We start from the raw sequence: 24375 nt of genomic DNA, 5'->3' as shown, positions 1-24375 counted from the left end.
CTCCGCCCCATGTCAAAATGTGTTTGGCAGTACGTCCAACCGGCATCACAACCGCAGACCACGCGTAACCACGCCAGCCAGGACCTCCACATCCGGCTTCTTCACCTGCAGGATCGTCCAAGACCAGCCACCTGGACAGCTGATGAAACTGTGGGTTTGCACAACCAAATAATTTCTGCACAAACTGTCAGAAACCGTCTCATGGAAACGCATCTGCTTGCTCGTCGTCCTCACCAGGGTCTTGACCTGACTGCAGTTCGGCGTCGTAACCGACTTCAGTGCTTCAAATGCTCACCTTCGATGGCCACTGGCACGCTGGAGAAGTGTGCTCTTCACGGATAAATCCCGTTTTCAACTGTACCGGGCAGATGGCAGGTGTCGTGTGGGCGAGTGGTTTGCTGATGTTACCGTTGTGAACAGTGCCCAATGGTTGCGGTGTGGTTATGGTATGGGCAGGCATAAGCTACGGACAACGAGCACAATTGCATTTTATCCATGGCAATTTGAATGCACAGAGATACCGTGACGAGATTCTGAGACCCATTGTCGTGCCATTCATCCACCTCCATCACCTCATGTTTCAGTATGTTAATGTACGGCCCCATATTGCAAGATCTGTACACAATTCATAAAGCTGAAAATGTCCCAGTTCTTCCATGGCCTGCCCATCCCTCACCAGACATGTCACCCATTGAGCATGTTTGGGATGCTTTGATCGACGTGTTCGACAGCGTGTTCCAGTTACTGCCAATGTCCAGCAACTTTGCACAGCCATGGAAGAGGAGTGGGACAACATTCCACAGGCCACAATCAACAGCCTGATCAACTCTATGCAAAGGAGATGTGTCATGATGCATGAGGCAAATGGTGGTCACATCAGATGCTGACTGGTTTTCTGATCCATGTCCCTACTGTAGTAACTAAATAACGATGCTAATTATGCTGTGAGAACAAGGAATCCGCTGACACTGTACTTTGATTATAAAGGTTTATTATATCAAAAGATTTCAGCGTCAATTTACAGACTTCTGCAGGCATCTGGAGAACAACCGACCCAATCTAATATGTTGTTACTACCCGTCCTTTGTTTTAATCATGGTATTTATATCCTATGCCCTATGTAACATAATATGGGTGTTTTCCCATAAACCAATCCCAGGAGGCCACCTAACAGACTTCCTCTAACACACCATTTGCAAACATCAACAAAGTCATAAACTGTTTAGACACTACACTCCCTTTTTTGTAAAGGTATCTGTGACTAACAGATGCATATCTGTATTCCAATCATGTGAAATCCATAGATTAGGGTTTAATGAATTAATTTAAATTGACTGATTTCCTTATATGAACTGTAACTCGGTAAAAAATTGTTTCATGTTGCGTTTATATTTTTGTTCAGTGTCATTTATTGCCACCGGGGCTCGCCGGTGTAACTGCTGAACTGCTTACTGACTGTACTGCATGATGGTAACGGGTTTACTAACACGTTATTTCTATTAGCTATGTTGACTATGACGTTACTTTAGCTAATAGGGTGACAACGATGTAGGCTGTGTGTAGCGGTTATGATATGAAGATTTGGCTTGGAAACTTTTTTCGCCTGCTCACAGACAGCTGATGTGTTGTGCATTGAAGTCCAGAAGCAAAGGCAAAAGGTGAGAGGAGGAGAGCACGTAGATGCGAGAAGAAATACAACGAGCTGTTTGTATGTGGCTATGAAAATGAACTGTTTGCGTGTGATCAGGGGTGTATTCATTCCGCCGATTCTGTTGAAAAACGTTTCTTAAACGGAAGAAAACGGAATGAAACGGGGATAAACATAGCTGAATTTGTCCAATAGAAACTCTCGTTTGCAACTGCTGGACTAATGATTACACCCTAGATCAGCTAGATGCAGGCAAGAGTCTGCAAGGCAAGGCAGTATTGAATGTGTCACTGTCTGTCCATGTGTCACTCACTGTCTGTCACCTCAAATCTTTCTCTCGAACCTGTGTGCACCTACGTTATAAACTTTCATTCATAGGCTAAGTTGTAGCAACCTCATGATGAGTATAGGGAAATGTTGAGTATCATGTAGTAGCCTAAACCTATCGATGTTACGTTGAACTGGGTGAATGGAATATGAATGACAGTCATCCAATATGCTGTAATAGAAATAAGGCCATGCTCATTAAATAATTAGCGTCTTCCCTCATCTTAAACAGCACCGACCGCCACTGGTGGGTACACAGACCCATGAGCCACTGCGGCCCTCATGACGAGTTATGTAGCTCAGTTGGTAGAGCATGGCGTTTGCAACATCAGGGTTGTGGGTTCGATTCCCACAGGGGGCCAATAAAAAAATAATGTATGCATTCACTAACTATAAGTCGCTCTGGATAAGAGCGTCTGCTAAATGACTAAAATGTAAATGTAAAATGAGTTTTTGTGGCCCCTGTCCCCATCAAAGTTGCCCATCCCTGGTCTAGACCTTCAGATATGAGTCAGGTACAGATCCTAGTGAAACATTATTGTCTGCTACTATTCTCTCCCTCCCTCCGTCTCTCTCTCTCTCTCTCTCTCTCTTACTCTCTCTGCCTCTTTCTTTCTTTCTTTCTCTCTCTCTGTGTCTCTCTTGTCTCGGTCTCTCTCTCTCTCTCTCTCTCTGCCTCTCTCTTTCTCTCTCTCTCTGTCTCTCTCTCTCAGACAAACTCTTTCTCTCATAGTCCTTCTCGCTTTCTCTCCGTCCGTCCCGCCCTACCTCTCCCTCTCTCTGGCAGCTAAATGGTTGCAGGACTTATGGTGTCACACAGTAAATGGTTGTTGTCGTCACTTACTGCTCATCTCCCACCTTCTTTATCCACTCCACATCACACTGCTCACACGGCGAAGTCATTTCCTGCCGAAGTAGAGCGTGAAATTACATTAGCATGCAGGTGCTCGAAGAGGATTGGACAAAATGTGACAGCAAGAGCCAGGCGAGAACAAGAGTTAGACAGAACTGACTATGCTTTAGAGAATAGTGGGAGAATATATCAGTTTGTTATACATACCAGTGTGTTAGGTGTGTGTGTGTTGTTCACTGACCCTCCCTATGTGGTTGTTCTGGATCTGTCTCAGCTCCTCCTGCAGTCTCTCACACTTGGCCTTAATTTCCTCTTCCCTCTGACACGCCCGCTGGACCTCATGCCGTGCCCCCTCTAGCTCCGCCTCCAGACGCTGCAGCTTCAGGTCTGACAGAGTGTCTAGACTACGAGAGCTCTGCAGGGTCAGCGCAGGACAGTCCAGCACTGGGGAGGGGGAACACACACGCGCACACACACACACACACACACACACAGCCACACACACACACACACACACACACACACACACACACACACACACACACACACACACACACACACACACACACACACACACACACACACACACAGCATCAATCTAGAGGGACTTAATTATCCCTGTGTTTATACCATCCATCATTGTACTTTGATGTGAAGGGATAATAAGGGATAGAGAAGTGGACTGAAGGCGAGATAAGAGCTCCACGTATCTTCATTTTCCACTTCGGTGGTGGAGCGTGCGTGGGCGCAGCCATGGAGCCCAGCTCATACCAACTCCGTCCTTGAGCCAGTATGTATTGTTCAGCAGGAGTCGTCTTTATTTTATCTCATCTCACCCAGCCAGCCAGCCTCCTCACACAACACATAGGCACAAATGCCTTCTGGAACATGTGAACTTTCATGTGCCTTAATAAAAAATATGCCATCTGTAAATACGAATACAATTGTTTAATACGAGCCTAGTTTTGCTACTGCTCTCAACATTGCTGCCCTGAAGTTAATAGCACTATCGACAAAGCTCAGTGGGAAAACGTTGTGATGGACTACTTTCTGGAGGATGATCGTGCCATGTTGCCTCTCTCTGACTGAAAATGAATCAGACAATGAGGAAATCCCTGATTTAGGTTAAAACATTTTCATTGAATCAGACATTGTAGAGTCTTCTGATGACAATGGTGGGGAAGAAATGGTGTCGTTGTCACAGAAAAAGTTGACAGAGTTTTGAAATCAGTGGAAGAAGAGAGGTGATTGCCATATGCGGTGAGAGTTCCAAAAAGAGAACACAGAAATTAGGCTGTTTTATAAAACACCTGTCTCCGGATTACATCTTCAAACTAAGGGCAACCATGGCATCCATGACAGAGAGGGAGAAGCGTTCATCCATGTATACGGTTAAGAGTCTAGCTACATTTTCAGATATTATAAGTTTCTAATACTGTCAGAAAGTCATTTTCATTGCAAGTTAAAGCATACTGTTAGCTAGCTAACGTTAGCTGGCTGGCTCACTAGCTAATGTTACATGTATGATCTGTGTAGTAGCTCTAGAAAGAGGCCTGAGTTCCCGAGTTGGAATTCCGAGTTGGATGACCGTTCAAATCGATTTTTTCTCGGTCAGAGTTTTTTTTCTCTCCAGAGTTCCCAGATGTTTTGAATGCGGCATTAGAGTTGGGATTATGGTTCATTGCTTAGCTAGCTAGCTACATGTCTAAACAAAAGACTCCACTATGCAAGTAACCATTTCAATGTACCATTTACATTTCACTGTACTGCTTACACCATCTGTATCCTGTGCATGTGACAAATAAACTTAGATTTTATTTGATGTAGTGTGTGTTTACCAGAGACGGTACTGTGAAGAACAACATGACCTGCACCAAAGTCAGATTAGGATATAGGCCAAGGACTAGATACATTGTATTTGTACTACTACATTTTGCTACTACTTTCACCACTTTTAGTCTTGAAATCTTTGGTTGTTTACTACACTGTGAATCCTTAAAGAGATGGGTGGTGCTAAGGCTTAAGTGGGTGTGAAAGATGACCATTCAAATCGATTTTTCTCAGTCAGATTTTTTTGTTGTTGAAACTATAATATTTCAGTTAAAAATGTGTAATACATTTGCAACAATTTCAAAAAAACTGGTTTTGCTTTGTCATTATGGGGTATTGTGTGTAGATTGATGAGGGAAAAAGACAATTTAATCAATTTTAGAATAAGGCTGTAACGTAAAAAATGTGGAAAAAGTAAAGGGTTATGAATATTTTCCGAATGCACTGTATCTAGATCCTCTATGAAGCTGTGCAGGGATCCAAATTGCAGATTTAAAAGAAAACATGAGTCGTCAACATACAATGACACCTTTGTTTTGATTTCTAGCCCCTTTATATTATTGTTGGATCTGATATTAATAGCTAATATTTCGATGGCCATAATAAATAGATATGCCGAAAGTGGACAACCCCGTTTTACTCCTCTTGACAGTTTAATACTTTCTGAGAAGTAGCCATTATTTACTATTTTACACCTGGGGCTACTATACATAACTTTAACCCATTGTAGAAGAGATTCTCAAATTAAAATAGTTCAGGCATTTACAGTGGCTTGCGAAATTATTCACCCCCCTTGGCATTTTTCCTAATTTGTTGCCTTACAACCTGGAATTAAAATGGATTTTGGGGGGGTTTGTATCATTTGATTTACACAACATGCCTACCACTTTGAAGATGCAAAACAATTTTTGCTTGTGAAACAAACAAGAAATAAGACAAAAAAACTGAAAACTTGAGCGTGCATAACTATTCACCCCCCCAAAGTCAATACTTTGTAGAGCCACCTTTTGCAGCAATTACAGCTGCAAGTCTCTTGGGGTATGTCTCTATAAGCTTGGCACATCTAGCCACTGGGATTTTTGCCCATTCTTCAAGGCAAAACTGCTCCAGCTCCATCAAGTTGGATGGGTTCCGCTGGTGTACAGCAATCTTTAAGTCATACCATATATTCTCAATTGGATTAAGGTCTGGGCTTTTACTAGGCCATTCCAATAAATTTAAATGTTTCCCCTTAAACCACTCGATTGTTGCTTTAGCAGTATGCTTAGGGTCATTGTCCTGCTGGAAGGTGAACCTCTGTCCCTGTCTCAAATCTCTGGAAGACTGAAACAGGTTTCCCTCAAGAATTTCCCTGTATTTAGTGCCATCCATCATTCCTTCAATTCTGACCAGTTTCCCAGTCCCTGCTGATGAAAAACATCCCCACAGCATGATGCTGCCACCACCATGCTTCACTGTGGGGATGGTGTTCTCGGGGTGATGAGAGGTGTTGGGTTTGCGCCAGACATAGCGTGTGGAGTGTACGGCTTAAAGTGGTCCTATGGACAGATACTCCAATCTCCGCTCTGGAGCTTTGCAGCTCCTTCAGGGTTATCTTTGGTCTCTTTGTTGCCTCTCTGATTAATGCCCTCCTTGCCTGGTCCGTGAGTTTTGGTGGGCGGCCCTCTCTTGACAGGTTTGTTGTGGTGCCATATTCTTTCAATTTTTTATTAATGGATTTAATGGTGCTCTGTGGGATGTTCAAAGTTTCAGATATTTTTTTATAACCCAACCCTGATCTGTACTTCTCCACAACGTTGTCCCTGACCTGTTTGGAGAGCTCCTTGGTTTTCAGGGTGCCCCTTACTTGGTGGTGCCCCTTGCTTAGTGGTGTTGCAGACTCTGGGTGTCACGATCGTCTAATGAGGAGGACCAATGCGCAGCGTTGAAGGTGAACATATTATATTTATTCAATGATCACACGATCAAAACAACAAACGAAAAACGTGACGTCTATGGTTACAACACAAACCAACACGAACAAGAACCCACAAAAACAAAGGAAAAACCGACAGTTTAAATATGGCTCCCAATCAGAGACAACCAGCAAACAGCTGACACTCGTTGCCTCTGATTGGGAGTCACTCAGGCCAACATAGAAATAGAGTACATAGATCTACACACCCTGGCTCAACATAACAGTGTCCCCAGAGCCAGGGCGTGACAGTACCCCCCCCCTAAAGGCGCGGACTCCGACCGCGCCAACTAAATACCACAGGGGAGGGACCGGGTGGGCACTCCGCCTTGGCGGCGGATCCGGCTCCGGGCCTGATCCCCACTCCCTCTCCAACCCCCCAAAGTACCCCTGGTCCGGTCTGGCCCCGCTGGCCGGAGCCGGACTGACGACACGCACCCCTGGCTTGGTGCGTGGAGCAGGAACGGACCGGACCGGGCTGACGATACACACCCCTGGCTTGGTGCGTGGAGCAGGAATGGACCGGACCGGGCTGACGATGCGCATCCCTGGCTTGGTGCGTGGAGGAGGAACGGGCCGAGCCGGGCTGACGATGCGCACCCCTGGCTTGGTGCGTGGAGGAGGAACGGGCCGAGCCGGGCTGACGATACGCACCCCTGGCTTGGTGCGTGGAGCAGGAATGGACCGGACCGGGCTGACGACTCGCACCCCTGGCTTGGTGCGAGTGGCAGGAACGGGCTGGACCAGGCTGACGACTCGCACCCCTGGCTTGGTGCGAGTAGCAGGAACAGGCCGGGCCGGGCTGGCGACGCGCACCCCTGGCTTGGTGCGAGTGGCAGGAACAGGCCGAGCCGGGCTGGCGACGCGCACCATAGGCTTGATGCGAGTGGCAGGAACAGGCCGGGCCGGGCTGGCGACGCGCACCGTAGACTTGGTGCGAGTGGCAGGAACAGGCCGGGCCGGGCTGGCGACGCGCACCGTAGACTTGGTGCGTGGAGCAGGAACAGGCCGGACTGGGCTGGCGACGCACACCATAGGCTTGGTGCGTGGAGCAGGGACAGGCCGGACTGGGCTGGCGACGCACACCGTAGGCTTGGTGCGTGGAGCAGGGACAGGCCGGACTGGACTGGCGACGCACACCGTAGGCTTGGTGCGTGGAGCAGGAACAGGCCGGACCGGGCTGGCGACGCATACCGTAGGCTTGGTGCGAGGAGCAGGGACAGGCCGGACTGGGCTGGCGACGCACACCATAGGCTTGGTGCGTGGAGCAGGGACAGGCCGGACTGGGCTGGCGACGCACACCGTAGGCTTGGTGCGTGGAGCAGGGACAGGCCGGACTGGACTGGCGACGCACACCGTAGGCTTGGTGCGTGGAGCAGGAACAGGCCGGACCGGGCTGGCGACGCATACCGTAGGCTTGGTGCGAGGAGCAGGGACAGGCCGGACCGGGCTGGCGACGCGCACCGTACACTTGGTGCGAGGGGCCGGAACAGGCCGGACCGTACTGGGGACACACACCACTGGCTCTACCTCGGGATCTGGAACGGGCCAGACCGGACTGGTTACACACCCCAGTACCTCTCGCCGTGCCTCTACACTTTCCTTCCCCTTTAACACCAGTGGCCCCCGTAACCTGGCGGCCTCCTCTGCCGACCCGCTGGACCGCTCTATCGCGGTCTCCTGCTGCCCCGACGTCCACGTCGTGAGCCCCCCCCTAAAAAATTTCTGGGCGGCTCTCCTCTTGGACCAGGCCTCCATGTCTCTAGCCAGACACTCACTCCACTGCTTCAAAGTCCAACCTTTCTGCTCCTCACTTGGCTTGGCCCAGTCGAGACTCTTACTCCACTGCTCCATAGACCAACCTCTCTGCTCTTCACGTTGCTTGGTCCTGTCTTGGTGGGTTCTTCTGTCACGATCGTCTAATGAGGAGGACCAATGCGCAGCGTTGAAGGTGAACATATTATATTTATTCAATGATCACACGATCAAAACAACAAACGAAAAACGTGACGTCTATGGTTACAACACAAACCAACACGAACAAGAACCCACAAAAACAAAGGAAAAACCGACAGTTTAAATATGGCTCCCAATCAGAGACAACCAGCAAACAGCTGACACTCGTTGCCTCTGATTGGGAGTCACTCAGGCCAACATAGAAATAGAGTACATAGATCTACACACCCTGGCTCAACATAACAGTGTCCCCAGAGCCAGGGCGTGACACTGGGGCCTTTCAGAATACGTGTATACAGTGGGGAGAACAAGTATTTGATACACTGCCGATTTTGCAGGTTTTCCTACTTACAAAGCATGTAGAGGTCTGTAATTTTTATCATAGGTACACTTCAACTGTGAGAGACGGAATCTAAAACAAAAATCCAGAAAATCACATTGAATGATTTTTAAGTAATTAATTTGCATTTTATTGCATGACATAAGTATTTGATCACCTACCAACCAGTAAGAATTTCGGCTCTCACAGACCTGTTAGTTTTTCTTTAAGAAGCCCTGTTCTCCACTCATTACCTGTATTAACTGCACCAGTTTGAACTCGTTACCTGTATAAAAGACACCTGTCCACGCACTCAATCAAACAGACTCCAACCTCTCCACAATGGCCAAGACCAGAGAGCTGTATAAGGACATCAGGGATAAAATTGTAGACCTGCACAGGGCTGGGATGGGCTACAGGACAATAGGCAAGCAGCTTGGTGAGAAGGCAACAACTGTTGGCACAATTATTAGAAAATGGAAGAAGTTCAAGATGACGGTCAATCACCCTCGGTCTGGGGCTCCATGCAAGATCTCACCTCGTGGGGCATCAATGATCATGAGGAAGGTGAGGGATCAGCCCAGAACTACACGGCAGGACCTGGTCAATGACCTGAAGAGAGCTGGGACCACAGTCTCAAAGAAAACCATTAGTAACACATTATGCCGTCATGGATTAAAATCCTGCAGCGCACGCAAGGTCCCCCTGCTCAAGCCAGCGCATATCCAGGCCCGTCTGAAGTTTGCCAATGACCATCTGGATGATCCAGAGGAGGACTGGGAGAAGGTCATGTGGTCTGATGAGACAAAAATAGAGCTTTTTTGTCTAAACTCCACTCGCCGTGTTTGGAGGAAGAAGAAGGATGAGTACAACCCCAAGAACACCATCCCAACCGTGAAGCATGGAGGTGGAAACATCATTCTTTGGGGATGCTTTTCTGCAAAGGGGATGGATGGGGCCATGTATCGCGAGATCTTGGCCAACAACCTCCTTCCCTCAGTAAGAGCATTGAAGATGGGTCGTGGCTGGGTCTTCCAGCATGCAACGACCCGAAACACACAGCCAGGGCAACTAAGGAGTGGCTCCGTAAGAAGCATCTCAAGGTCCTGGAGTGGCCTAGCCAGTCTCCAGACCTGAACCCAATAGAAAGTCTTTGGAGGGAGCTGAAAGTCCGTATTGCCCAGCGACAACCCCGAAACCTGAAGGATCTGGAGAAGGTATGGAGGAGTGGGCCAAAATCCCTGCTGCTGTGTGTGCAAACCTGGTCAAGACCTACAGGAAACGTATGATCTCTGTAATTGCAAACAAAGGTTTCTGTACTAAATATTAAGTTCTGCTTTTCTGATGTATCAAATACTTATGTCATGCAAAAAAAAATGCAAATTAATTACTTAAAAATCATACAATGTGATTTTCTGGATTTTTGTTTTAGATTCCATCTCTCACAGTTGAAGTGTACCTATGATAAAAATTACAGACCTCTACATGCTTTGTAAGTAGGAAAACCTGCAAAATCGGCAGTATATCAAATACTTGTTCTCCCCACTGTATATACTGAGATCATGTGACAGATAATGTGACACTTAGATTGCACACAGGTGGACTTTATTTAACTAATTATGTGACTTCTGAAGGTAATTGGTTGCACCAGATCTTATTTAGGGGCTTCATAGCAAAGGGGGTGAATATATATGCACGCACCACTTTTCCGTTATTATTTTTTTTAGAATCTTTTGAAACAAGTTATTTTTTTCATTTCACTTCACCAATTTGGACTATTTTGTGTATGTCCGTTACATGAAATCCAAATAAAAATCAATTTAAATTACAGGTTGTAATGCAACAAAATAGGAAAAACACCAAGGGGGATAAATAGTTTTGCAAGGCACTGTATATATGAATTCTAGTCATACTTCTAGTCAAAGTCCTTTTCAAAATCAGCTATGAATACCGGGCTTGGTTTTCCAGATTTTTCATAGTGTTCTATTGTTTCCAGTACTTGTCTTAGATTATCTCCAATGTATCGTCCATGTAAAAAAAAAAAGGTCTTATTAGGATTAATAATATCAGACAATAACTTTTTAATTCTATGTGCTATGTATTTTGCTAGAATTTTGGCATCACAACACTGAAGTGTAAGGGGCCTCCAGTTCTTTAGGTGGACTGGATCTTTATATTTACCACCTGGGTCCTGTTTCAGTAATAGTGAAATCAAATATTTTTGCTGAGTATCTGATAGTCTACCATTTTTATAAGAGTGGTTAAAACATGCTAATAGCGGACCTCTGAGTACATCAAAAAAGGTTTGATATACCTCAACTGGTATGCCATCCAGCCTTGGAGTTTTCCCGGACTTAAAGGCTTTAATTGCATCAAGACGTTCCTCCTCTGTAATTTGTCCTTCGCATGAGTCTTTCTGTATGGCTGTTAATTTTACACTTTTAATAGAAAAAAAATCCTTACAATTAACTTCAGTTAGTGGAAATGAAGAAGACTGAAATGAAAACATATGCTTAAAGTACTTTGCTTCCTCTTTCAAAATATAGTTTGGTGAATCATGGATCATTTGTAACAAGTTTCTGTAAACTATTTTTGGTAGCATTTCTATGTTGAAGGTAAAAAAATAATTTGTGCATATTTCCCCCTTATTCCATCTCGTTCACTTTATTTTCATAATATATTACACTTGATCTTTCTTTAATAAGTTCCTCCAGTTCATTCTGTTTTATCTCCAACTGTCACACCCTGGCTCTGGGACTCTATATGTTGAGCCAGGGTGTGTTCATTCTATGTGTCATATTTCTATGTTGGGGGTTCTAGTTGTTCTGTTTCTATGTTGGCCTGAGTGACTCCCAATCAGAGGCAACGAGTGTCAGCTGTGGCTGGTTGTCTCTGATTGGGAGCCATATTTAAACTGTCTGTTTTTCCCCTTTGTGTTTGTGGGTTCTTGTTCCAGTTGGTTGTGTTTTGTACCGTGGACTTCACGAGTCGTTTGTTGTTTTGTTTATTGTCAGTATTTATCACTATAGATAAATAAACATGTTCGTTCATCACGCTGCGCCTTGGTCCTCCTCTCTTCCATACGACGATCGTGACACCAACTTTTCTGTGCCTTTATGGTACAGTTTTTATTGCTTCTATCTGTACTGTTAGTTCCTTTGTTAATATGAACTATTTTGACCTAAATAGTTTTGTTTTGAGGATTGAATTGCAAGGCCTCTAAAGACACATTTGAAAGTGTCCCATACAATAAGGGGATCTGCTGTACCTACTGTATGTTTTCTCAATCAGCTTTAACTGTATGTGCACTCGTAAATCAGGTTATTTCTCGAGTTGGGCTCTGGGATATAACAGCCGTTGAGTATCTGATTTTATGGTGGATTGTGGAGGAGGGGGGTTGAGTGTGTTGGAGTATGTGAGTATGTGCATGTGTGCTTGTCTGGCATCTGTTGTGGGGGGGGGTGGGGATGTTTTGGGGGAGGGGGGGGTATGGGATGGACCACGGGAATTATTTGCTAGGATAATAATTGCGTGTCAATGAATTAAATGTAATACAATGGCAATCTGGGTTATATGTTAAAATCCTCCGCGTGAACTGCCGACATTATTACGCATATTAATTGATAATGATGGAAAATAGGATAAGCATAATTTTTTTTAAATAGTTATATAGATATATATAGAGGTGAAAGCATTGGAAATGCTTTTGGCGGTTAATCTGCTTCTGTTTTGTGGGTGGCACTGTGTGCTGTTTTCGATGGATGTGTCCTGGCCTCTCGGGGCCGTAGGGATCCGGAGGGACGTGGGTGGGATGCTGATCACTGGGATGACGGCTCAACTTGGGATGGGGAGGGGCTTTAGCGGGGGAATTAGTGGAGAACAATTGAAGGGTTACTCCGTAGCAATGCAAATATCACGGTACAGCTATATGGACACTCAATCATTACGGTATTTTTTATTGGTAAATTTACAAACATATATAATGATAAATAGACTTGAAACTTGTATTTCATTATGGTGTATGGTGAAATAAGTATAGCCAGTTAGAATTGTAATGGCTTAGCTGATAATAACAAAAGAAGAACAATATTTACATGGGCTCAAAGAGAAGGAATATAATATCTATTGTATACAGGAAACTCATTCAACAATTCGAGATGAAGTAGCATGGAAAAAAGAATGGGGGGGGGGAAATATACTTCTCCCATGGGCAAAGAAATTCAAAAGGGGTGATGATATTAATGAATAGTAATTTCGATCCGAATGTGCAAATTATCTAAATAGATACACAAGGTAGATGGATTATTTTAAATATGCTATTGGACCATAAACAGATATGGCTCATTAACCTTTACGGACCAAATAATGATGATCCAAAATTCTTTGACAATATATATAATAAATTATCAACCCTGCAAGCAATTCAAGACAATATTATTATGGTGGGGGATTATAATACTGTTTTAAATAGCTCAATGGACCGTAAAGGAAATCACACCACAAACAATCACCCACATGCTCTTAAGGAAATTGTGAATGTCATGGATACATTAGAACTAGTAGATACAGTGGGGGAAAAAAGTATTTAGTCAGCCACCAATTGTGCAAGTTCTCCCACTTAAAAAGATGAGAGAGGCCTGTAATTTTCATCATAGGTACACGTCAACTATGACAGACAAATTGAGAGAAAAAAATCCAGAAAATCCCATTGTAGGATTTTTAATGAATTTATTTGCAAATTATGGTGGAAAATAAGTATTTGGTCACCTACAAACAAGCAAGATTTCTGGCTCTCACAGACCTGTAACTTCTTCTTTAAGAGGCTCCTCTGTCCTCCACTCGTTACCTGTATTAATGGCACCTGTTTGAACTTGTTATCAGTATAAAAGACACCTGTCCACAACCTCAAACAGTCACACTCCAAACTCCACTATGGCCAAGACCAAAGAGCTGTCAAAGGTCACCAGAAACAAAATTGTAGACCTGCACCAGGCTGGGAAGACTGAATCTGCAATAGGTAAGCAGCTTGGTTTGAAGAAATCAACTGTGGGAGCAATTATTAGGAAATGGAAGACATACAAGACCACTGATAATCTCCCTCGATCTGGGGCTCCACGCAAGATCTCACCCTGTGGGGTCAAAAAGATCACAAGAACGGTGAGCAAAAATCCCAGAACCACACGGGGGGACCTACTGAATGACCTGCAGAGAGCTGGGACCAAAGTAACAAAGCCTACCATCAGTAACACACTACGCCGCCAGGGACTCAAATCCTGCATTGCCAGACGTGTCCCCCTGCTTAAGCCAGTACATGTCCAGGCCCGTCTGAAGTTTGCTAGAGTGCATTTGGATGATCCAGAAGAGGATTGGGAGAATGTCATATGGTCAGATGAAACCAAAATAGAACTTTTTGGTAAAAACTCAACTCATCGTGTTTGGAGGACAAAGAATGCTGAGTTGCATCCAAAGAACACCATACCTACTGTGGCGCATGGGGGTGGAAACATCATGCTTTGGGGCTGTTTTTCTGCAAAGGGACCAGGACGACTGATCCGTGTAAAGGAAAGAATGAATGGGGCCATGTATCGTGAGATTTTGAGTGAAAACCTCCTTCCATCAGCAAGGGCATTGAAGATGAAACGTGGCTGGGTCTTTCAGCATGACAATGATCCCAAACACACCGCCCGGGCAACGAAGGAGTGGCTTCGTAAGAAGCATTTCAAGGTCCTGGAGTGGCCTAGCCAGTCTCCAGATCTCAACCCCATAGAAAATCTTTGGAGGGAGTTGAAGGTCCGTGTTGCCCAGCGACAGCCCCAAAACATCACTGCTCTAGAGGAGATCTGCATGGAGGAATGGGCCAAAATACCAGCAACAGTGTGTGAAAACCTTGTGAAGACTTACAGAAAACGTTTGACCTGTGTCATTGCCAACAAAGGGTATATAACAAAGTATTGAGAAACTTTTGTTATTGACCAAATACTTATTTTCCACCATAATTTGCAAATAAATTCATTAAAAATCCTACAATGTGATTTTCTGGAATTTTTTTTCTCATTTTGTCTGTCATAGTTGACGTGTACCTATGATGAAAATTACAGGCCTCTCTCATCTTTTTAAGTGGGAGAACTTGCACAATTGGTGGCTGACTAAATACTTTTTTTCCCCACTGTATATGGAGGCTTAAATATACTGATCTAGTGAGATATACATGGCGGAGACTGAATCAAGCTAGTCGTCTTGACTTCTTTCTTATCTCATTCTCGTTGGCACCAAAAGTAAAAAAAAGTGTTGATAGGGGACAGAATGCGGTCGGACCATCATATAATAAGCATATACATTACTCTTACTGAATTTCCACGTGGGCGAGGATATTGGAAATGTAATCAAAGCCTATTGGATGATAATTTATTTATAATTAGAACAAAGGAATTTATAACTGACTTTTTCCAACATAACATAGGTACAGCGAATCCCCTTATTGTATGGGACACCTTTAAATGTGCCTTTAGAGGCCATGCAATTCAGTACTCATCTCGAAAACAAAAGCAATTTAGGTCAAAAGAGTTTATACTAAGAAAGGAAATAGAAAGTCTAACAGAACAGATAGATGGCAATGAAAACTGTAACATAGAGGCTCAGAATAAATTAGAGGAAAAACAAAAATAAATGGAGAAACTTATTCAAGAAAGATCAAGTGTAATATATTATAAAAATAAAGCAAACTGGATGGAATATGGGGAAAAATGCACAAAATTCTTATTTAATCTTCAACATAGGAATGCTACCAAAAATAACTTTATGAAACTGGTTACAATTGACGGAGTCACCCATAATTCAACAAATGATATTTTGAAGGAAGAAACAAAGTACTTTAATCATATGTTTTCTTTTCAGTCGCCTCCATCTCCTCTAACTGAAGCTAATTGGGATGGGGAGGGGCTTTAGCGGGGGAATTAGTGGAGAACAATTGAAGGGTTACTCCGTAGCAATGCAAATATCACGGTACAGCTATATGGACACTCAATCATTACAGTATTTTTTATTGGTAAATTTACAAACATATATAATGATAAATAGACTTGAAACTTGTATCTCATTATGGTGTATGGTGAAATAAGTATAGCCAGTTATAATTGTAATGGCTTAGCTGATAATAACAAAAGAAGAACAATATTTACATGGCTCAAAGAGAAGGACTATAATATCTATTGTATACAGGAAACTCATTCAACAATTCGAGATGAAGTAGCGTGGAAAAAAGAATGGGGGGGGGAATATACTTCTCCCATGGGCAAAGAAATTCAAAAGGGGTGGTGATATTAATGAATAGTAATTTCGATCCGAATGTGCAAATTATCCAAATAGATACACAACGTAGATGGATTATTTTAAATATGTTATTGGACCATAAACAGATATGGCTCATTAACCGTTACGGACCAAATAATGATGATCCACAATTCTTTGACAATATATATAATAAATGATCAACCCTGCAAGCAATTCAAGACAATATTATTATGGTGGGGGATTATAATATTGTTTTAAATAGCTCAATGGACCGTAAAGGAAATCACACCACAAACAATCACCCACATGCTCTTAAGGAAATTGTGAATGTCATGGATACATTAGAACTAGTAGATATATGGAGGCTTAAGTATACTGATCTAGTGAGATATACATGGCGGAGACTGAATCAAGCTAGTCGTCTTGACTTCTTTCTTATCTCATTCTCGTTGGCACCAAAAGTAAAAAAAAGTGTTGATAGGGGACAGAATGCGGTCGGACCATCATATAATAAGCATATACATTACTCTTACTGAATTTCCACGTGGGCGAGGATATTGGAAATGTAATCAAAGCCTATTGGATGATAATTTATTTATAATTAGAACAAAGGAATTTATAACTGACTTTTTCCAACATAACATAGGTACAGCGAATCCCCTTATTGTATGGGACACCTTTAAATGTGCCTTTAGAGGCCATGCAATTCAGTACTCATCTCGAAAACAAAAGCAATTTAGGTCAAAAGAGTTTATACTAAGAAAGGAAATAGAAAGTCTAACAGAACAGATAGATGGCAATGAAAACTGTAACATAGAGGCTCAGAATAAATTAGAGGAAAAACAAAAATAAATGGAGAAACTTATTCAAGAAAGATCAAGTGTAATATATTATAAAAATAAAGCAAACTGGATGGAATATGGGGAAAAATGCACAAAATTCTTATTTAATCTTCAACATAGGAATGCTACCAAAAATAACTTTATGAAACTGGTTACAATTGACGGAGTCACCCATAATTCAACAAATGATATTTTGAAGGAAGAAACAAAGTACTTTAATCATATGTTTTCTTTTCAGTCGCCTCCATCTCCTCTAACTGAAGCTAATTGGGATGGGGAGGGGCTTTAGCGGGGGAATTAGTGGAGAACAATTGAAGGGTTACTCCGTAGCAATGCAAATATCACGGTACAGCTATATGGACACTCAATCATTACAGTATTTTTTATTGGTAAATTTACAAACATATATAATGATAAATAGACTTGAAACTTGTATCTCATTATGGTGTATGGTGAAATAAGTATAGCCAGTTATAATTGTAATGGCTTAGCTGATAATAACAAAAGAAGAACAATATTTACATGGCTCAAAGAGAAGGACTATAATATCTATTGTATACAGGAAACTCATTCAACAATTCGAGATGAAGTAGCGTGGAAAAAAGAATGGGGGGGGGAATATACTTCTCCCATGGGCAAAGAAATTCAAAAGGGGTGGTGATATTAATGAATAGTAATTTCGATCCGAATGTGCAAATTATCCAAATAGATACACAACGTAGATGGATTATTTTAAATATGTTATTGGACCATAAACAGATATGGCTCATTAACCGTTACGGACCAAATAATGATGATCCACAATTCTTTGACAATATATATAATAAATGATCAACCCTGCAAGCAATTCAAGACAATATTATTATGGTGGGGGATTATAATATTGTTTTAAATAGCTCAATGGACCGTAAAGGAAATCACACCACAAACAATCACCCACATGCTCTTAAGGAAATTGTGAATGTCATGGATACATTAGAACTAGTAGATATATGGAGGCTTAAGTATACTGATCTAGTGAGATATACATGGCGGAGACTGAATCAAGCTAGTCGTCTTGACTTCTTTCTTATCTCATTCTCGTTGGCACCAAAAGTAAAAAAAAGTGTTGATAGGGGACAGAATGCGGTCGGACCATCATATAATAAGCATATACATTACTCTTACTGAATTTCCACGTGGGCGAGGATATTGGAAATGTAATCAAAGCCTATTGGATGATAATTTATTTATAATTAGAACAAAGGAATTTATAACTGACTTTTTCCAACATAACATAGGTACAGCGAATCCCCTTATTGTATGGGACACCTTTAAATGTGCCTTTAGAGGCCATGCAATTCAGTACTCATCTCGAAAACAAAAGCAATTTAGGTCAAAAGAGTTTATACTAAGAAAGGAAATAGAAAGTCTAACAGAACAGATAGATGGCAATGAAAACTGTAACATAGAGGCTCAGAATAAATTAGAGGAAAAACAAAAATAAATGGAGAAACTTATTCAAGAAAGATCAAGTGTAATATATTATAAAAATAAAGCAAACTGGATGGAATATGGGGAAAAATGCACAAAATTCTTATTTAATCTTCAACATAGGAATGCTACCAAAAATAACTTTATGAAACTGGTTACAATTGACGGAGTCACCCATAATTCAACAAATGATATTTTGAAGGAAGAAACAAAGTACTTTAATCATATGTTTTCTTTTCAGTCGCCTCCATCTCCTCTAACTGAAGCTAATTGGGATGGGGAGGGGCTTTAGCGGGGGAATTAGTGGAGAACAATTGAAGGGTTACTCCGTAGCAATGCAAATATCACGGTACAGCTATATGGACACTCAATCATTACAGTATTTTTTATTGGTAAATTTACAAACATATATAATGATAAATAGACTTGAAACTTGTATCTCATTATGGTGTATGGTGAAATAAGTATAGCCAGTTATAATTGTAATGGCTTAGCTGATAATAACAAAAGAAGAACAATATTTACATGGCTCAAAGAGAAGGACTATAATATCTATTGTATACAGGAAACTCATTCAACAATTCGAGATGAAGTAGCGTGGAAAAAAGAATGGGGGGGGGAATATACTTCTCCCATGGGCAAAGAAATTCAAAAGGGGTGGTGATATTAATGAATAGTAATTTCGATCCGAATGTGCAAATTATCCAAATAGATACACAACGTAGATGGATTATTTTAAATATGTTATTGGACCATAAACAGATATGGCTCATTAACCGTTACGGACCAAATAATGATGATCCACAATTCTTTGACAATATATATAATAAATGATCAACCCTGCAAGCAATTCAAGACAATATTATTATGGTGGGGGATTATAATATTGTTTTAAATAGCTCAATGGACCGTAAAGGAAATCACACCACAAACAATCACCCACATGCTCTTAAGGAAATTGTGAATGTCATGGATACATTAGAACTAGTAGATATATGGAGGCTTAAGTATACTGATCTAGTGAGATATACATGGCGGAGACTGAATCAAGCTAGTCGTCTTGACTTCTTTCTTATCTCATTCTCGTTGGCACCAAAAGTAAAAAAAAGTGTTGATAGGGGACAGAATGCGGTCGGACCATCATATAATAGGCATATACATTACTCTTACTGAATTTCCACGTGGGCGAGGATATTGGAAATTTAATCAAAGCCTATTGGATGATAATTTATTTATAATTAGAACAAATGAATTTATAACTGACTTTTTCCAACATAACATATGTACAGCGAATCCCCATATTGTATGGGACACCTTTAAATGTGCCTTTAGAGGCCATGCAATTCAGTACTCATCTCGAAAACAAAAGCAATTTAGGTCAAAAGAGTTTATACTAAGAAAGGAAATAGAAAGTCTAACAGAACACACCATAGTGCCCTCTAAGCTCATCACTAAGCTAAGGATCCTGGGACTAAACACCTCCCTCTGCAACTGGATCCTGGACTTCCTGACGGGCCGCCCCCAGGTGGTAAGGGTAGGTAACAACACATTTGCCACACTGATCCTCAACACGGGGGCCCCTCAGGGGTGCGTGCTCAGTCCCCTCCTGTACTCTCTGTTCACCCATGACTGCATGGCCAGGCACGACTCCAACACCATCATTAAGTTTGCCGACGACACAACAGTGGTAGGCCTGATCACCGACAACGATGAGACAGCCTATAGGGAGGAGGTCAGAGACCTGGCCGTGTGGTGCCAGGACAACAACCTCTCCCTCAACGTGACCAAGACAAAGGAGATGATTGTGGACTACAGGAAAAAAAAGAGGACTGAGCACGCCCCCATTCTCATCGACGGGGCTGTAGTGGAACAGGTTGAGAGCTTCAAGTTCCTTGGTGTCCACATCACCAACGAACTATCATGGTCCAAACACACAAAGACAGTCGTGAAGAGGGCACGACAAAGCCTATTCCCCCTCAGGAGACTGAAAAGATTTGGCATGGGTCCTCAGATCCTCAAAAAATTCTACAGCTGCACCATCGAGAGCATCCTGACTGGTTGCATCACCGCCTGGTATGGCAACTGCTTGGCCTCCGACCGCAAGGCACTACAGAGGGTAGTGCGTACGGCCCAGTACATCACTGGGGCCAAGCTTCCTGCCATCCAGGACCTCTATACCAGGCGGTGTCAGAGGAAGGCCCTCAAAATTGTCAAAGACTCCAGCCACCCTAGTCATAGACTGTTCTCTCTGCTACTGCACGGCAAGCGGTACCGGAGTGCCAAGTCTAGGTCCAAAAGACTTCTCAACAGCTTCTACCCCCAAGCCATAAGACTCCTGAACAGCTAATCATGGCTACCCGGACTATTTGCACTGCCCCCCCACCCCATCCTTTTTACGCTGCTGCTACTCTGTTAATTATTCATGCATAGTCACTTTAACTCTACCCACATGTACATATTACCTCAACTACCTCAACTAGCCGGTGTCCCCGCACATTGACTCTGCAACGGTACCCCCCTGTATATATAGCCTCCCTACTGTTATTTTATTTTACTTCTGCTCTTTTTTTTTCTCAACACTTTTTTTGTTGTTGTTTTAGTTTTATTTTGTTAAAAATAAATGCACTGTTGGTTAAGGGCTGTAAGTAAGCATTTCACTGTAATGTCTGCACCTGTTGTATTCGGCGCATGTGACCAATAACATTTGATTTGATTTGATTTGAGAACAGATAGATGGCAATGAAAACTTTAACATAGAGGCTCAGAATAAATTAGAGGAAAAACAAAAATAAATGGAGAAACTTATTCAAGAAAGATCAAGTGTAATATATTATAAAAATAAAGCAAACTGGATGGAATATGGGGAAAAATGCACAAAATTCTTATTTAATCTTCAACATAGGAATGCTACCAAAAATAACTTCATGAAACTGGTTACAATTGACAGAGTCACCCATAATTCACCAAATGATATTTTGAAGGAAGAAACAAAGTACTTTAATCATATGTTTTCTTTTCAGTCGCCTCCATCTCCTCTAACTGAAGCTAATTGTAGAGATTTTTTTTCTATTGATAATGTCAAATTAACAGCCACACAGAAAGACTCATGTGAAGGTGAAATTACAGAGGAGGAACTTCTGGATGCAATTAAAGACTTTAAGTCTGGGAAAACTTCAGGGTTGGATGGCATACCAGTCGAGGTATACCTAACCTTTTTTGATATACTAAGAGGACCGTTATTAGCATGTTTTAACCACTCCTATGTAAATGGTAGATTATCTGACACTCAAGAAGAAGGTCTGATCTCATTATTACTAAAACAGGATACAAGTGGAAAATATAAAGATCGAGTCCATTTACAAAATTGGAGGCCCCTTACACTTCAGTGTTGTGATGCTAAAATTCTAGCAAAATGTATAGCGCATAGAATTAAAAAGGTATTGTCGGATATTATTCATTCTAATCAGACAGGTTTTTTACATGGAAGATACATTGGAGACAATATAAGGCAAGTATTGGAAACAATAGAACACTATGGAAAATATGGGAAACCAGGCCTGCTATTCATAGCAGATTTCGAAAAGGCATTTGATAAAGTTCGACTGGGGTTTATATATAAATGCCTGGAGCATTTAACATGTATAGTAACCCTAGGTGTAAAATAGTAAATAATGGCTATTTCTCAGAAAGTTTTAAACTGTCAAGAGGAGTGAAACAGGGTTGTCCACTATCGGCAAATCTATTTATTGTGGCCATCGAGATGTTAGCTATTAAAATCAGATCCAATAATAATATCAGAGGATTAGAAATCCAGGGCTTAAAAACAAAGGTGTCATTGTACGCTGATGATTCATGTTTTCTTTTAAATCCACAACTAGAATCCCTCCACAGCCTCATAGAAGATCTAGATACATTTTCTAACATCTCTGGATTACAACCAAATTATACAAATGTACTATATTACGTATTGGATCACTAAAAAATAATATTTTTACATTACCATGTAGTTTACCAATAAAATGGTCTGATGGTGATGTGGATATACTCGGAATACATATCCCAAAGGAAATAAATGATCTCACTTCAATACATTTTAATAGAAAGTTAGCAAAAATAGATAAGATCTTACTACCATGGAAAGAAAAATACCTGTCAATTTGTGGAAAAATCACCCTGATTAACTCTTTAGTATTATCCCAGTTTACCTATTTGCTTATGGTCTTGCCTACGCCTAGCAAACAGTTTTTTAAATTATATGAGAAAAAAATATTAATTTTATTTGGAACGGCAAGCCAGACAAAATTAAAAGGGCATATTTATATCATGAATATGAATTCGGAGGACAGAAATTATTAAATATTAAAGCATTAGACCTATCACTAAAAGCTTCAGTCATACAAAAGTTATACTTAAATCCGAACTGGTTCTCAAGCAAATTAGTAAGATTGTCTCACCCAATGTTCAAGAAAGGCCTTTTTCCCTTTATTCAGATTACAACAACTCATTTGCAGTTATTTGAAAAGGAAATCATCTCCCAAATATCCCTATTTCTAAAACAAGCCATAGAAAGTTGGTTGCAATTTCAATTTAATCCTCCAGAAACGACAGAACAAATAATGCAACAAATATTGTGGTTAAATTCAAATATACTAATTGACAAAAAAACTTGAATGTTTAAAAAAAGGTATAATCTTCATAAATGATATCATCGGTAGGACTGGTGGAGTTATGTCGCACATGCAGCTAACAAAAACATATGGAAATGTCTGCTCTACCCAAAATTACAACCAAATAATTGCAGCCTTACCGCAAAAGTGGAAGAGGAAAGTGGAAGGGGGAGAAAGTAAGGAACTTGTCTGTCGGCCTTGCATTAAAGAACATAATTGGTTAAGGAAAACTGTGATAAATAAAAAAGTATATCAGTTTCACTTAAGGACCAAAGGATTGACAGCCGTCCCATAATAGATTGCAAAATAGTTGGGAAGAGATTTTTGACGTACCGATCCCATGGCATAGTGTTTATGAACTGACACGCAAAACGACACCGGATTCAAAAATTTGAATCTTTCTATTTAAATTATTATATACAATTCTTGCTACCAATATAATGTTATTTATATGGGGGATACAATCTTCCCAGCTCTGCAGATTTTGCTGTGAAGAGACAGAATCATTAGATCATTTGTTTTGGTTCTGTCCATTTGTAGCTTGTTTTTGGACACAGGTCCAGGAATGGCTAAAGGATTGCAATATTTACCTGGAGCTAACCTTGCAGATAGCATTACTGGGTGATCTGAAAAGTCATAGTCAATCGATCAATAATATAATAATACTTTTAGCAAAAATGTTTATTTTTAATTCACAATCTGTAGAAGCAATGAGAATAGAAAGGTTCAGAACTTTTGTAAAACATCACAGTACGGTTGAAATATATATGGCAAATAGAAATCCTATATGGATGGTGTTAAGAGATAGATGGGAGGTATTGAATAGAGTTGAAGGATGGGACTAATAACAAATAACAACAAATAATAACAAAGATAGCTAATAATGTAAGCATACTGTGTCCATAATAAGTATATAGGTTGTATGTTGGGAGCTTTTGGGAAAGAGCACAGTTAGAAAGATATGGCATATAGAAGCAAACCGGATAGACATCATGAAAATGATCGGAGAGGTTGAGAGTAGAAGAAGTTCAGGAGCAAAAAAAAAGTATATATATATATATACACACTGCTCAAAAAAATAAAGGGAACACTTAAACAACACAATGTAACTCCAAGTCAATCACACTTCTGTGAAATCAAACTGTCCACTTAGGAAGCAACACTGATTGACAATACATTTCACATGCTGTTGTGCAAATGGAATAGACAACAGGTG

The 24375-nt window shown here is 41.4% G+C and overlaps 1 protein-coding gene across 1 annotated transcript in view; it reads right to left on the bottom strand.

The window, feature by feature from the left end:
• The window catches only part of LOC311118831 (TANK-binding kinase 1-binding protein 1-like), a gene marked incomplete at both ends in the record, with an annotated part of 52782 nt that overhangs the window by 13932 nt on the left and 14475 nt on the right, over nucleotides 1–24375 (bottom strand). Inside the window, 2 exons of the mRNA XM_084193609.1 lie at nucleotides 2820–2881; nucleotides 3070–3272. Coding sequence (XP_084049735.1) covers nucleotides 2820–2881; nucleotides 3070–3272 — 265 coding nt within the window. The remainder of the gene's footprint in view (nucleotides 1–2819; nucleotides 2882–3069; nucleotides 3273–24375) is intronic.

The sequence above is a fragment of the Coregonus lavaretus genome (genome assembly GCF_964263955.1).
Source record: "Coregonus lavaretus genome assembly, contig: HAP1_SCAFFOLD_1868, whole genome shotgun sequence".
Lineage (NCBI taxonomy): Eukaryota > Metazoa > Chordata > Actinopteri > Salmoniformes > Salmonidae > Coregonus > Coregonus lavaretus.
This window is presented reverse-complemented; position numbering and strand designations above follow the sequence as displayed.